General features: G+C 39.4%; 1 protein-coding gene across 3 annotated transcripts in view; it reads left to right on the plus strand.

Annotated features, from left to right (window-relative positions):
• Positions 1 to 14,416, plus strand: part of cita (citron rho-interacting serine/threonine kinase a) — a 30,726-nt gene that overhangs the window by 11,810 nt on the left and 4,500 nt on the right. Inside the window, exons 13-41 of one of the 3 annotated variants that reach the window (XM_077726718.1) lie at positions 1,296 to 1,466; positions 1,661 to 1,714; positions 2,636 to 2,689; positions 2,820 to 2,960; positions 3,113 to 3,241; positions 3,655 to 3,750; positions 3,942 to 4,058; positions 4,267 to 4,376; positions 4,717 to 4,891; positions 5,742 to 5,939; positions 6,088 to 6,141; positions 6,582 to 6,779; positions 6,861 to 7,054; positions 7,172 to 7,307; positions 7,459 to 7,563; positions 8,532 to 8,672; positions 8,835 to 8,942; positions 9,180 to 9,372; positions 9,757 to 9,918; positions 10,519 to 10,542; positions 10,815 to 10,952; positions 11,114 to 11,294; positions 11,417 to 11,508; positions 11,590 to 11,694; positions 11,784 to 11,953; positions 12,536 to 12,580; positions 13,682 to 13,762; positions 13,861 to 13,996; positions 14,179 to 14,318. In XM_077726718.1, coding sequence (XP_077582844.1) covers positions 1,296 to 1,466; positions 1,661 to 1,714; positions 2,636 to 2,689; positions 2,820 to 2,960; positions 3,113 to 3,241; positions 3,655 to 3,750; positions 3,942 to 4,058; positions 4,267 to 4,376; positions 4,717 to 4,891; positions 5,742 to 5,939; positions 6,088 to 6,141; positions 6,582 to 6,779; positions 6,861 to 7,054; positions 7,172 to 7,307; positions 7,459 to 7,563; positions 8,532 to 8,672; positions 8,835 to 8,942; positions 9,180 to 9,372; positions 9,757 to 9,918; positions 10,519 to 10,542; positions 10,815 to 10,952; positions 11,114 to 11,294; positions 11,417 to 11,508; positions 11,590 to 11,694; positions 11,784 to 11,953; positions 12,536 to 12,580; positions 13,682 to 13,762; positions 13,861 to 13,996; positions 14,179 to 14,318 — 3,648 coding nt within the window. The remainder of the gene's footprint in view (positions 1 to 1,295; positions 1,467 to 1,660; positions 1,715 to 2,635; positions 2,690 to 2,819; positions 2,961 to 3,112; positions 3,242 to 3,654; positions 3,751 to 3,941; positions 4,059 to 4,266; positions 4,377 to 4,716; positions 4,892 to 5,741; positions 5,940 to 6,087; positions 6,142 to 6,581; positions 6,780 to 6,860; positions 7,055 to 7,171; positions 7,308 to 7,458; positions 7,564 to 8,531; positions 8,673 to 8,834; positions 8,943 to 9,179; positions 9,373 to 9,756; positions 9,919 to 10,518; positions 10,543 to 10,814; positions 10,953 to 11,113; positions 11,295 to 11,416; positions 11,509 to 11,589; positions 11,695 to 11,783; positions 11,954 to 12,535; positions 12,581 to 13,681; positions 13,763 to 13,860; positions 13,997 to 14,178; positions 14,319 to 14,416) is intronic. The other 2 variants (XM_077726719.1, XM_077726720.1) reach the window with 2 other exon arrangements.

The raw sequence follows: 14,416 nt of genomic DNA on the forward strand, positions 1-14,416 counted from the left end.
TGTGTAATTTTCTCAGTCTTTAGCACTCTCGATGTCAGTGGAAGAAGAACAGCGTGACATCACACTGTGACCATTTTCAAAACCTTCTGTTTCCAGAACATTGCAATTTGCAAATGCGGTTGCAATCACTTTAAAAAACAAACTAACCACAGAGATAAGGCGCTTCAAATGGGGCATAACCCCAATTTGACGGACAGTTATGCATGAAACAGTTAAGAAAATATTGGAAACTGACTTTAGTGCCTCTTTAATAAATGGGAACATTCATCAAATCCATCCAATCCTCATGGGAAATCACTGTCCCAACCTGTAATAATGGACTGGCTGAAGGTGCAGTGCAATGATGCACCTTGTCAGCCTTACTCAAGCAGCATATCACCTCTGAGGGTTCCCTTGTTCAGCGTACTGTAATCACAAAGGTCATCCCTGCAGATGGCATGCCTGCAGGGTACAAATATGGAGACTTTGATCATTAATCAAGATGCTTGCCTACGCTTTTCTCAAGAGGGGGCTGGAAACAACGGTTAGATCAGAGAATACTGTACACATTTAATTGAGGAATACTCTTTACGTTATGTAAATGAAGATATCCTAACTGATATTCAGGATTTGTTTTTATGAAAGATGAATCCATTTGCTATACAATAGGTTTATTTTGGTCCAGGAAATTACAGAATTAGATTTTATTAATCTTTTTTCTTTGGTAAATTTCATTTTTTTTGGTGTGGTGATGAACCATCACTACTGCAGTTCACTGCAACGTCTACAGCTTGCTGCATAGTGGAACAATGTCAGCATATCTTTGTCAGGCTGGAGAATAGTTCTAATACTTTGCAAACACCACTCGGAAATAGCTTTTTGTTCAATTCACATTTTGTCCACGAAGCTTAACTGAGGTAAATTTGTATGTCAATCAAAAGAAAAATCAAATCGTAAAGACGGATGATAAGCAGACTTAACATTTTGTAATGAGGAGTTAAGCAGAAACATGCTGTATTCCAAATCTTCTAGCTTTATCGTAATGGGAGTGTGATAGATTGTTTATGCCCTGGTCGTTTAAAAAGTGTCTCGTGAGGCAAAAAAAAAAAAAATTGCAACCATCCCTGGTTTATTTTTTCATACTTTAATACGTACTTGCTAGCGGAGAAGTGTTAACTCCAAACTGCTCTAATGGTCATACTTTCTACTCTTTGACATTGTCCCTCTGAACTAACCTTGTATCAATTATTGCGGAAACAGTTGATGTAGCTCTTTTATTGGTTCCTTGAGGTTGTGGCTTGGCCGTGTTGTTTTAGGAGTACCATGCCCAGCTGGAAGAGATGCAAGTGACCATCAGGCAGCTGGAAGAAGATTTGTCTGCTGCCCGTCGCCGCAGTGATCTCTACGAATCGGAACTTAGAGACTCAAGACAAACCAGTGAGGAACTCAAACGAAAGGCTGTAGAATACCAGCAGAGAATTCAAAAGGTACATTAACAAAGATTTTGCAGTATATTGCACCGCATATTATTATTTGCCTTGCCTTATTACTCAATAATCATTTAAATATTGGGTGGAATGTTATTCAATAACCCGCACACATGATTGCATTACATCAAAGGTTATGAAAAACACTGTGAAAAGATGACTAAAGAAAGGTCACCTCACATTGTTGTTTCCAGGCCAAAGAGCAGGGAAAAGCAGATGTCGAAGAGCTACTCTCCAAACTGGAAAAGGTAAAGTGAGACTCGGTGGCCCATTTTCTCACAAAAGGCTTATATCAAGGCCTAAATCAGATTAGTAAAGAGGTCATTTAAGTGGCTTTCATGAGTGTGGCTTAAATGTTGTCTTGGTTAGTTCTAGACTATGGGGCCCTGGGGTAAGCTTAAATGAGAACGCTTGGTTAACGCCTCATTAGACTAAGTGAGAAAACAGCCTGTTGGTACGTAACATGGCACTCGTGAAATTCTGAAATGTAATTCAGGGCAAATCTGTTCCTCCACATCCCGAATGGCATCTTAGAGAGTAGATTACGCCATTACCTTCCAATGGAAACCAACAAGTATCTCCGTCCATGTAGAGTTAGCCTTGAAACTTCATGAGCAAAAAATGAAAGACATGGAAGAAGAGGAAGACCTGAAAATGAAAATTCACTGTACAGGTTGGATTGGATATTTTCTAACAAATACATGTCAGAAATCTATGCAATAGCATAGATAAAAGTCCTGGTTTAGTTAATCAACCCCCCGTCGATTATATTATTTGCTGTATACCACAAACACAATTAAGGAAAAAAACAAGGGATTAATCCTTTCAATTAACTGAAGTGCGACAATGTGAATGCAGCTCTGTGTGCAAGTCCTCGGTTATTTTCTGCAACCATTATCGATCACACGTCTTCCATTGGATAGTCAGAACAATTAAGCTTCGAGAAGTTGTGCGGCACAGATTCTGCATTGATCAGCCTGCAGCTTCTTCGCTCAAAACCAAGTGCATTGCATAAACACTGAAATCGATTTTTCCACACTTGGTTGGTTCGTTCGACCATCCCTCTGTTTTATCATCACGATACAAGCGCTGGGGATGGAGTAAAATTTAAACATTTGGCTGCTGATAACCAGTAAATATATGATTCCTTAACTGTTTTTCTTTTCTAGACAAATGCTGAGCAACAGGTCAAAATCCAAGAGCTCCAGGACAAACTGTCAAAGGTACTTGTATTAATGATGAAATAAATGCATTTATTTCTCTTTTTCTGTTTGGTTCATAGATTGTCTTTAGACTAACCATGAGAAATCATTCAGCTAGAGTAAAACCTTCCTTGCCTATCACCCTCCTTAGGCGGTGAAAGCCAGCACAGAAGCTACTGAACTGCTGCAAAATGTCAGACAGGCCAAAGAAAGACTGGAAAGAGACCTGGAACGCCTGCGAGGCAAAAGCGATTCTAGTGACACGCTCAAACGACGTCTTAGAGAGACAGAGGTATCACTATAGTCAAAAATGCCTGACCTTACTCTTCTCACTGTAAAGTTTTTGACACATTCTTACTATATTTAGATTTCTATACATTTTCCAACTTCGTAGCATGTATACACTTCATCTCATGTCTTATTTGGTTGATTTTGGTGTGTAAGCAGGAGGGCAGGAAGACCCTGGAGAACCAGGTTAAGAGGTTGGAGATGGTTGAACGCAGGGAGAATAAGCTGAAGGATGACATTCAGACCAAATCCCAGCAGATCCAGCAGATGGCTGAAAAGATCCTGGTGAGAGACCCACAGATAAGACTTTCTTAATACTCTTCACCCCTAATTTCACCCTCTGCCCATGTCCATATATCTTCATCACTCCTTTCAAATAGCTCATTCTTGCACACTACATGCTTGGGCTAGCTCACTTCTCATAAATGGGAGCTTATAAACTAAATACATAGAGTGGAGCATTTAACCAGCGTCAGCATGAACAGGCGCAGCTACAGCCGTTTTGTGGATTTACAACTTTTCAATGCAAGTCTTGATTCCTTTTTTTTTACCTTACATTTATTGTTATACTAAATTTGCTTATACAGTTTTAGTGCTGGTACATTCTTTTAACAATACAATGTAAATGTATGTCAATTTTAGGAAATAGTATATTATTACACACTTTTTTGTTTGATTCATGATCCTTTACTTTCCAGGAACTAGAGGACCACTTGAGGGATGCCCAGTCTACAGCACAAAGGATGGAAACTCAGCTTGTCCAAAAAGAAAGGCTTTACGAAGATAAAATTAAGGTAGTGTAATTATGGTGCTGAAAATCACTTCTTTGTGATAAACCTAGTACAAAAGCTGATAACAACATAATGAAGCTATTAGGTTTACTAATTTAATTCTTTGCAGTAAGGTGCTTTCTTTCTTTGAGTCTTAGCGTACAATTGATCTGGTGTATATCTACATATTCATTCAATGACTTTTGCTGATTAAGGTTCTGGAAGCCCAAATGAAGGTTGACCTGGCTGACAAAGAGAGCCTCGAGGCCAAAAGAGCTCAGCAGGAGGAGGAGTCAAGAGAGAACTCCAAACTCATTAGTGAGCAGAAAGCAGTAAGTAAAATGGCAATGCATTAAGATATTTGGTAGAATTTAGTCAGATAACGGGCTTTTCAAATTCTTACATTGATAATAAATAATTCAAGCAAAGTTAAATATTCTGTTTCCTCCCAGAATTGCTTTTGCTAGATTTAATGCATGCCATAGCTTCTGATGTTTTGGTCATTTCCAACATCATATTTTGTCTCCTCTTTTCCTGCAGACCATTAATGCCATGGACTCAAAGATGAAGAACTTGGAGCAGCGCATATCTGAGCTGTCAGAGGCTAACAAGCTGGCTGCTAACAGCAGCATTTACACCCAGAAGAACATGTGAGTTAACAAGACCTCCTACCCACTCTCGTGAGAATCTCTATACACACCAATGGCAATCCACACTTAAACCTCCAAATCTCTTTGCACTACAGCTGATGGACCCTTTTTAATGATGCAGCATTGCTTACACTATGCAGAAAAAAAAGTGTCTTCAACTCGTATTTGAATAAATGTTATGCATTTTAATAAATGCTCTTAATTATCATTTAATGTAAAAAAAAACATTTCCTGCCATAGCGCTCTTATTTTCACTTTTTTGTTAAAGAGGTGTTTTCGGTATCTGTTCTTTTAAATATACAGTAAGTTAACTGTTGTTGTTTTTATATATACATTTTAGGAAAGCTCAAGAGGAAATGATATCAGAGCTGCGACAGCAAAAGTTCTACTTGGAATCCCAAGCTGGCAAGCTCGAGGCTCAAAACGCCAAATTGGAGGAACATCTCGAAAAAATCAGTCAGCAGGAGCAGACCAAGAGGACCCGTCTGCTGGAGTTGGAGAGTAGGCTCCGAGAAGTGAGGCAATAGGACGCAAAAGCAACATCTTTTTGCTCCGTATTAACCAATGCGCTTAAGCTGTCTCTCAGTGTAGCTTTACATTACAGTATTACTCTCCACAAAGAGGATTAAGGCATCCGATCGGCTACCGAGCTTCTAGCCTGTTTCCATCAATTAAATGGGACTAAAGATCTGTCAAAATATGATGGCTTCATTTGAGTGAGATTAAAAGACATTTTTGTCCTATACAGTAGTTTCTCGCCAAATTTGACATTAACATTAATCATAATGGGCTCTGGCACAAGCTCCTTTTTAAAATATTCTGTTATTTCTACATTATAGCAGAGTGAATATTTCTTCTCTTCCTCCACACATTCTTCCCTGCTGTGACTTCTTTCCTCCATACTTTCTTTCCTGCTGTGTACTAGTAATGCAAAGTCTGTTACTAATTGCTGACTACTCTGCACCCTCACACGCCAACACAGTCGTTACCCACTATTATATAGGTACTATTTTTTTTTATCTTACTCTTATCGTGACTGTAAGGCATTGCATTTAAATTGACTAGGCACTCAAATTCACAAATATCTCAAATGCAATATATCTGACCTTTAATTCCCTTTCCTTAGCCTCAGTCAAGTCTAAATGAGGGATCCAAAATTACTTTCCACCAACAAATATTCACAATTGCCTTTTGTTTCCCAAACTGTTATGGGAAACTAAATAAAGAAATCAATAAAAACCTACCATCTGGTAGACACCCTGTACGGTTGAGAACAAACGTGATAATTATATGCAAATAGAATTCTTTTCAGGTCATTGTGGAGATGTAATTAAACACAATTATCCTTGTCCTTTGGCTTTTCAGATGGGCTTAGAGCATGAAGAGGAAAAACTGGAGATCAAGAGACAGGTGTCAGAGTTGACCCTCTCCCTACAGGAGCGCGAGTCGCAGATAAGCAGCCTGCAGGCAGCTCGTCTTGCCTTGGAAAGCCAGCTGCAACAAGCCAAGACAGAGTTGGAGGAGACAACTGCCGAGGCTGAGGAGGAAATCACCGCCTTGAGGGTAAGACTATTAATGAATGTTCTCAAATCTACATTACAAGCAACAATGGCATGTTCCATAAACTCAATTTAATCTTCAACGATACCTTTTTAAATAGTTTTTTACATTTCATTGTTTTCATACAGCATGTATATCTCTTTCCTGACAGAATCACAGGGATGAAATTCAACAGAAGTTTGATGCCCTTCGAGAAAGCTGTTCAGTAAGTGCTGATTTATATAACGTTAATTGAAATGCATCAATTACTTTTTAATGTAGCCTAATTGAAAAAGGCAGTAGAGCTATTAAATTGCCTGCCCCACTATTTTGAGCTTGGATGTTAATCATGAGTTGTGCCTTTGTAATGTAGAGTTTGTTCTTTGCATGCTTACAAGGGGTTTAGCACTGGTACTCCAGGTTAATCCATTACTTCCAATGCATGTTTTACATTGTTTTTGAAAACTGTAAAAGGAGTTTGGCTCCACCCCAACTCAGGACCTTCATGTGGGCACGTTATATAGAAAATTAATAGATGGATAATTATAACCCATATTGATACAGCACCTTGCTAAATATTTTATGAAAAAATAAAACGTTGCCACTGTCACTTAGTTTTCTATTCCAGTAGCACTGCAGACTCATTTATGTCTTTGTTTGCTTAAGGTGATCACTGACCTGGAGGAGCAGCTTACCCAGTTAAGTCAAGAGAATGCAGAGTTAAATCGCCAGAATTTCTACTTGTCCAAGCAGTTGGACGAAGCATCAGATGAAAGGGATGACCAACTGCAGCTGAGCCAGGAGGTGGACAGGCTCAGGAGAGAGGTGGCAGACCGTGAAATGCATCTCAACAATCAAAAACAAGTAACGTTGCCTGATATTTTGATTTTTCAAAAATATGGGAAAGACTGTCTCTTCAATCTGCCGTTTTATTTACCTTCCCAGAACATTGAGACACTAAAGACCACGTGCAGCATGCTGGAAGAGCAGGTGGTGGAGTTAGAGTCTCTGAATGACGAGCTTCTGGAGAAGGAGAGGCAATGGGAGGCTTGGAGAGGGGCGTTGGAGGATGAAAAGAGCCAGGCCGAAAGACGTGCCAGAGAACTGCAGCGACTGCTGGATAATGAAAAGCAAAACAGGTAATGTTGAAGAAGTTTTCTTTAAGAATGTGGTGAAATTCTCTGACATCTCCAACATCATACACGAACACAAACACACACAAAAAGGATTTTAATGTGTTGCTGCACTTTTCAAAGGCTGCGGGCAGACCAGCGCAGCACAGAGTCTCGCCAGGCAGTGGAACTCGCAGTCAAAGAGCACAAGGCTGAGATATTGGCCCTGCAGCAGGCCTTGAAGGAGCAGAGACTCAAAGCTGAAAGTCTGTCTGATACTGTGAGTTGCAATAGCTGGCTTTATATTTCAGATGAAAGATGCTTCTAACTTTTTAAAATGTGGTTTTAACTCAGCGTTTCAATGCTACTATTTCAGTGCCACCCTCGCTGCTGCAAAATTTGATTATGAATTCCCTTCTGTATTTTCCTAGCTCAATGATCTGGAGAAGAAGCACGCCATGCTTGAGATGAATGCTCGCAGCTTGCAGCAGAAATTGGAGACTGAGAGGGAGTTAAAACAGAGGCTGATGGAAGAGGTAGCAAGTCAATTTGGCTACAGGGCATTTTTCCACACAAATGTAATGCACTTTAAACATCAATTTCAGAACATGTATGGCATGGTAAATTCCTCAATTTTATTTATGTTTCATCGATCCATTTTCTAAGCCACTTGTCATCATGCGACTGATTTAGGACGAGAGGTGGTATACAACATTGATTGTTCGCAAGTAAATTGCTTCGCACATACTGTAGACATAAAATTGGACCAATGTTTGAAAGCAATTCAATACGCGATTAAAGTAACCTGTTCGATAAATAAAATTCCTGCGCAAATCAATTGACAAAATAAATATGAATGGTGACAGTGATGTAAGTGTGGCAATGTAAAAATACACAATTAGGATAATACTAATTGCCATATGGCTGTGATCTGAATTGAGCAATTGCCTTAAAACATCAAGAGTTAGGACACACCTCCCATTGTTTAATGTGCTTCTGATGAAGCCAAATTTGTGCTAGGTTTCTATGATATTCACACACACACACACCCTCAATGTGTTTGTGAATACCATTTCATTGGCTGTCATTTATGGCGGTTATGGCCATTCAATTTATAAACTGAGGGGGAGCCTGACAGACTTTCCATGTCAAATGGATTAAACATCTAATGGGGAAAAACTCATTTAAATTCACAGCAGAAAGATAGAGTCCAATGATTGGATGTCTATCATAGTCAAAAGCAATGAGACGTAACACTGCAACAGGATTGTTTTGGTTTTCTTTACAGAACTTTTCAGGTGCCATCAAGTCGGCACCTATAACACAGAAAGTAGTATGAAGGCCAATAAAGTAATACGGTATAGTCACATAATTACGTTTTTTTGTTGTTGAAGGTGGTGGTCAGGTTCATAATTCAATGAGTAATATTAGGTATTTTTTTTCCCCATATGATATTATTGTTATTTTTGACAATTATAGTATTTGCCTGTTTATGTGTTCGCAGCAAGGGAAGCTACAACAGCAGATGGATCTGCAAAAGAGCCACATTTTCCGTTTAACACAGGGCCTTCAGGATGCACTGGATCAGACTGATATGCTCAAAACAGAGAGAACTGATTTGGAGTACCAGCTGGAAAATATACAGGTGCTCAATGCAATGGAATTAAGATACTGCTTAGGGACTCTCATAACTGATTTTGAAAATTTTAACGATTCCTAGTACATCTACTGTAGGAAAAATAAGCAATGTGTTCTAAGATCTAAATAATGTCCTCAAAGAGGTTTTAATATTACTTTCTACACACAGGCTGTATATTCTCATGAGAAGGTGAAGATGGAGGGCACCATCTCACAGCAGACCAAACTTATTGACTTTCTACAGGCCAAAATGGACCAACCCACAAAGAAAAAAAAGGTCTGTGTAAAATATTACATGGCAATAAGCTTTACCTTGAATCTGTAGGTGCAAGTAAAGCTACTGTTAAAATCATTAGTCCTAATACTGTGCACATTACACAGCTTAAAGGTATTGGGACACCAGGCTTTTATAGCTATGGGTTTCCTCAACAGCAACATTGACAACATGAAGAAGATAATCATTTCATGATCAGTAGACAGTAATATAACTTGACAATGTTCTCTGTGTTAACAGGGTATTTTTGGGCGAAGGCGTGAAGATGTAGGCACGACAACCAATGGAGCATTGACTCCTCAATCTCAACCGGCGGTTCCCTTGCAGTACGGTGATATGAAGCTTGCTTTGGAGAAGGAGCGCTCAAGATGTGGGGAGTTGGAAGAGGCTCTTCAGAAGATGAGAATAGAGCTACGATCTCTAAGGGAAGAGGGTACGTCATGACGACTCTTTGAAGTACCAGCAGTCAATGCTTGTCAGCTCTCATGTAACCTACATAAAAAGCCACACACACAATTAAAATAAAAAGGGGCACTTTGGGAAATAAATCTTGTCTGCTCCTTTTTAAACTGAAAATAATAATAATTTCACCATCAAATTCCCCAAATCACTTCCTTTATAAATAAATAAACACACTACGCAAGCAATTTCTGCTGCGTATACTTAACTTAATCAGGTTAATAATTATTTGTTTCCATGAGGGTGAAAAGATAGTGATGCATGCACCACTGCACTGGAAGTGTTTAGTACCATATATTTAAGGGACAAATATATCCAGACCACTGACGATGTCCCTTTAACTTTTCTGAAAATACAGCCGCTCATTTCAAAGCACAGGATCACATGACTTCGTCCACTCCAGCCCAGGCTCGCCATCAAATTCTCATGTCCGCCATTGTGAAGTCCCCAGAACATCAACCCAATCCTTGTGGGCTGCTTAACCCAACAATCCGCTCCAAGGAGACCTCTACACCTGAAGGTGACACACATACACATACACAAATTGCCTCTTTGACATAAATCTTCAAGTCTAATTTATCAACATCTCAGTATGCTGTTACGATCAACAAAATTGGGTCATTTGTTTGTCAATGTGGTGTGGTTTCTGCGTTCGTTTTGACTATCAACAAGAATCAAAGCACAATTAAGTGCTCAATTATGTTTAATAACTATGCTCAAAGACATATAAAGAAAAAAAAAGTTTGCTTTTTTTTGTTAAACTGTGTATATTTTAGTTATCCAATTCAGCCAATATTTAATCAGGCATGATTCTGTCTGACCGGGAAGGATAATGGATTAAAAACCGATGAAACTGGTTTTAGGGCAGACTTTCCTATTCAGTAGAAGAAAAATGAAATTGTATCTCATTAAACCAATCCTGTTTTTTAATAACTTCTTGAAAGTCTTCTTATCAGAGCGATAACATTAAAAAGTGAACAGACTTAGGCATAATCTGCTCCTATCCCATCAGTGCCATGACCGTTGACTTCCTCTGTGAAGTAATTCAGGCCTCAAACTATTTGTGTGTTATCGTTAGACTGCTATCTCCTTTCTGTCTCTTTCCTCTTATTCCTTGCAGAAAAGAGGAGGGTCACCTTTGAAAGTAAGTTAGCAGTCACCCATTCCTATATCTCACATTTTCTTGAATAACTGTGGTTCTCCATTCAAGCATTTTGTACCATTATATAATTTATTCTTTATTCATCCCATTATAATTGGCATGCATAATGTGGTTCATATCAATTCATACCAAAACCCAGGTTTACAATCCTTTTTATTTCACCATTTTTATCCAGTCTGCTTGTTTTAACCCCCTTAAAAATCTTTCTGCTCACAGTTGTGCATCTCCAACCCCCATTTTTTTTCAATTTGCAGAGTTTGGTCGTCGCGTGAAAGAAAGAATGCACCATAACATTCCCCATCGCTTCACTGTGGGTCTTAACATGAGGGCTGCCAAATGTGCCGTCTGCCTGGACACAGTGCATTTTGGACGCCAGGCTGCTACTTGTCTAGGTATTTTTTTTAGGTTATTCTTATCAAAAACCATAACTCCATCTTTTTAACCTAAATTTAGACTGTATTTTTCACTTGTTTGAAAAGGATCCATTTAGAAAAACGTTATTTCAGGCAATCATTTAAAAATAAATCTCTTCTTTTTGTGTGTATTGCTTTAGAGTGCCACACTCTTTGCCATCCCAAATGCTCGCCATGCCTTCCCGCTACATGTGGCTTGCCAGCTCAGTATGCCACTCACTTTTCTGAGGCTTTATGTCGAGAGAAGGCAGGCTCCCCTGGGCTACAGGTGAAGGAGGCCAGTGGGCATGTTCGATTGGAGGGATGGATGAAGCAACCAAGGTTAATCATTCCATCTTTCTTACATACTGGATGCTGGAGAGTTACAGAATTTATCCTGCTATATATGTGGACATGATTCGCTATAGATTTTTTACTTATAGTTTTGTGTGTCTTTTACAAAGGAATGGCAAGCGTGGTCAGCAGGGCTGGGAGACAAAGTATGTCGTTCTTGATGGAACCAAAATATCAATTTATGATTCAGAGCCCAGGGAAGGTAACGGTTTTCTTTTATTAATATGAAACATTTGCATTCAATATCTAGCTCCTACAAGCTAATATTAAATATCTATTTTAGACTGCATAAATGTAGAAGAGGAGTTTGAGCTTTGTCTACCTGATGGAGAAGTAACTGTTCATGGAGCTGTTGGAGCTTCTGAGCTCATTAACACCGCAAAGTCAGGTAGTGGCTTTCACACCTAATTATAATTTTTTTAATGCAATATATCCACCCATGGGAAATATTCACTATTTTCTGGTGTCTATATCCAGACATTCCTTACATTCTGAAGCTGGAGTCGCATCCCCACACCACTTGTTGGCCAGGCCAGTCCCTCTATTTCATGGCTCCCAGTTTTCCTGACAAACAACGCTGGGTGGCTGTACTGGAGTCTGTGGTGGTCGGTAGCCGCGGATGCAAAGACAAAGGGGATTCAGATGCTGTAAGTGTTAATTTTTTTTTTCAAAATGCACATACCTCCTTTATTTTTGCGAAGTAAACCACATGCACCATACGCAGTATTGATCAGCACTACTGTCGGTGAGCTGACAGTTCCTCGGTGAGTGCTGCAGCCGCACTGCTTAGCAAGCACTATATGGCCGCTTAAATTGTGTGGACATTTGGCAAAGTGCACAAAATGATTCAGCCAAAATATCATTCATTAAAATACATATAAATTGTATGTTGGTATGTACAGTATATGTTTCCATTTGGAGCCTTGGTTGTCACATTTTTGTCTCTGTAAATTTTAACAACACCTACATGTTTCATGCCCGTGTCATATGTATGGCATTACTCAAGGAAGTGCATACTGTTGTTGTTACTGTATGTCGACAACAGGTATATTCAATCCATCTCACTTCAGCCAGTACTTTCATATCTTTTACTCATTTTCACTGTCTCTTTCTGCATGTTATCACCCTCCTGTCGCCCTATTTATGTTTTTACATTGTCCTTTTGATGTGATTAAATGCTGTGTGTGTGTGTGTATCCCCATTCAATGCGGTTGTGTGGATCATCTTAGGCAGGTGTTTCTAAAAGACAGAAGAACCTATCACCCCTGGTTCAGGTACAGTAAGAAAATGCATGAATACTTGGGCTTCAGTAACCAATGGGCTGAGCATGTAGTTGCTGTACCTGTCCATGCATAGAACAATATCACTGCTCTGTGCAGGATCAATGAGAACCAGGCTGATGAATGGTCCATAGTCACTGTTTTAAGTAGCCAAACGTGCACATAAGTTGTACTTTGCAGAATGCATGGGTCTGAATTGAATTCTGCCCGTTTGGCCCATGGCATGCTGTGCTATGCATGCTTTTGCAAGAGCCATGCGCTGCTTCAACTCTTTCACTGAAATACATGCAGCACAGTCTTCTTAAGCGGTGTCGATTTTTAAATGCGCGTTGTCAGCATTTTGATGAATATGAACACTCAATGTCTTTTTTACAAACACAGATTTATCAATTTTTAAAATTTGCTCCAGCATAGATTAGGGAATTTTTTGCAGGCCATTATATTTCAGGTTGGTTTTCAAAAGCTACATTTATATAAGGGTCTAGTTATTGTCAGTGGCCTACATATTACCCATTAATGCAGGGGTCGAGGACCTTTTTGATGGAAAAAGTCATAAACAATTCATATTTTTAAAATGTTAATCCTTGAGAGCCATGCTCAGAATTTAAAAGTCAACATACATGAAAATGTGTGCCTTTTTTAGGCACTTCACCACTTTTCAAGTACAAAAAGTCTCTGAATTCTTTTGACAACATTGTTGCATTGTTGCCAATCAATGAAAAAATCCATGCAAAGGAGTGTCATGAAAAAAAATGATAAAGGCGCTGGGAGTAGTGTCAATGCCATCATACAAACCTAACTATTCCTGCGCTTTCTCACCAGCAGTTTCCATAGTTTACCTCACAGGTTATTGGAGAGCCAATGCACCCATCAAAAGAGCCATATGTGGCTCCCGAGCCAAATGTTCCCGACCCCTGCATTAATGGTTTTAAGTCTACGATATTTTATGTGGATTCACATACACAGAGGGTGGTCCCGTATTTAGTTTTTTCTTAAATTAGGCATTTGAATGCTTATTGTCACTTTTGACGAGCGTCTTACTGAATTCCTGTTTCACATTCCCTGCTCACGGCCTGCTCTTTGTTGTCCTTACAGAAACTTCTGGGAAACTCTTTGCTGAAGCTGGAAGGTGACGACCGCTTGGATATCAACTGCACTCTTCCGCTCACTGACCAGGTCCTATTCTGAAATATTTAGTATAAGCTTGTCATTAGACAACTTTTACAATCTGCCTGCAAGTTTCAAATAACACGCGACTCTGTCACTCGTTTTAGATCGTGCTGGTCGGCTCTGAAGAGGGCTTGTATGCGCTGAATGTCATAAAGAATTCCTTAACCCACATTCCGGGCCTGACCTCCGTTTTCCAGATTCAGGTCCTGAGGGAACTTGATAAGCTGTTGATGATCACTGGTTAGTCATTCGCACCATGCAGGAATTATAAACCTCCCCAATTTTATTACCCCACCACGGTGTATCCAGTAATTTAGTTTTTCATTCATTTTGCTAATTTTTCTCTGTATGTGCTCATTCTGCTCATACAGATATCAAGTCTTGTAAAATATACATTTTTTTGTTCTGGATGTGTCTTTTAGGAGAAGATAGGGCCCTGTGTTTGGTGGAGATCAAGAAGGTAAAACAGTCTTTGTCGCAATCCCACCTCCCAGCTCCACTGGACCTCAACCCCTTCATCTTTGAGACAGTGAAGGGCTGCCACCTTTTCTCGTCCGGAAAGGTGAGTTGCATTACGTGCATCATGGAAAAGCAAGGCATTCTTTTTTGCAGTTAAAGTTATGAGCTGAGCATCACAAAAAAAAAAATGGTTCTCCACAG

The sequence above is a fragment of the Stigmatopora nigra genome, chromosome 10, assembly GCF_051989575.1.
Source record: "Stigmatopora nigra isolate UIUO_SnigA chromosome 10, RoL_Snig_1.1, whole genome shotgun sequence".
Classification (NCBI taxonomy): Eukaryota; Metazoa; Chordata; class Actinopteri; order Syngnathiformes; family Syngnathidae; genus Stigmatopora; species Stigmatopora nigra.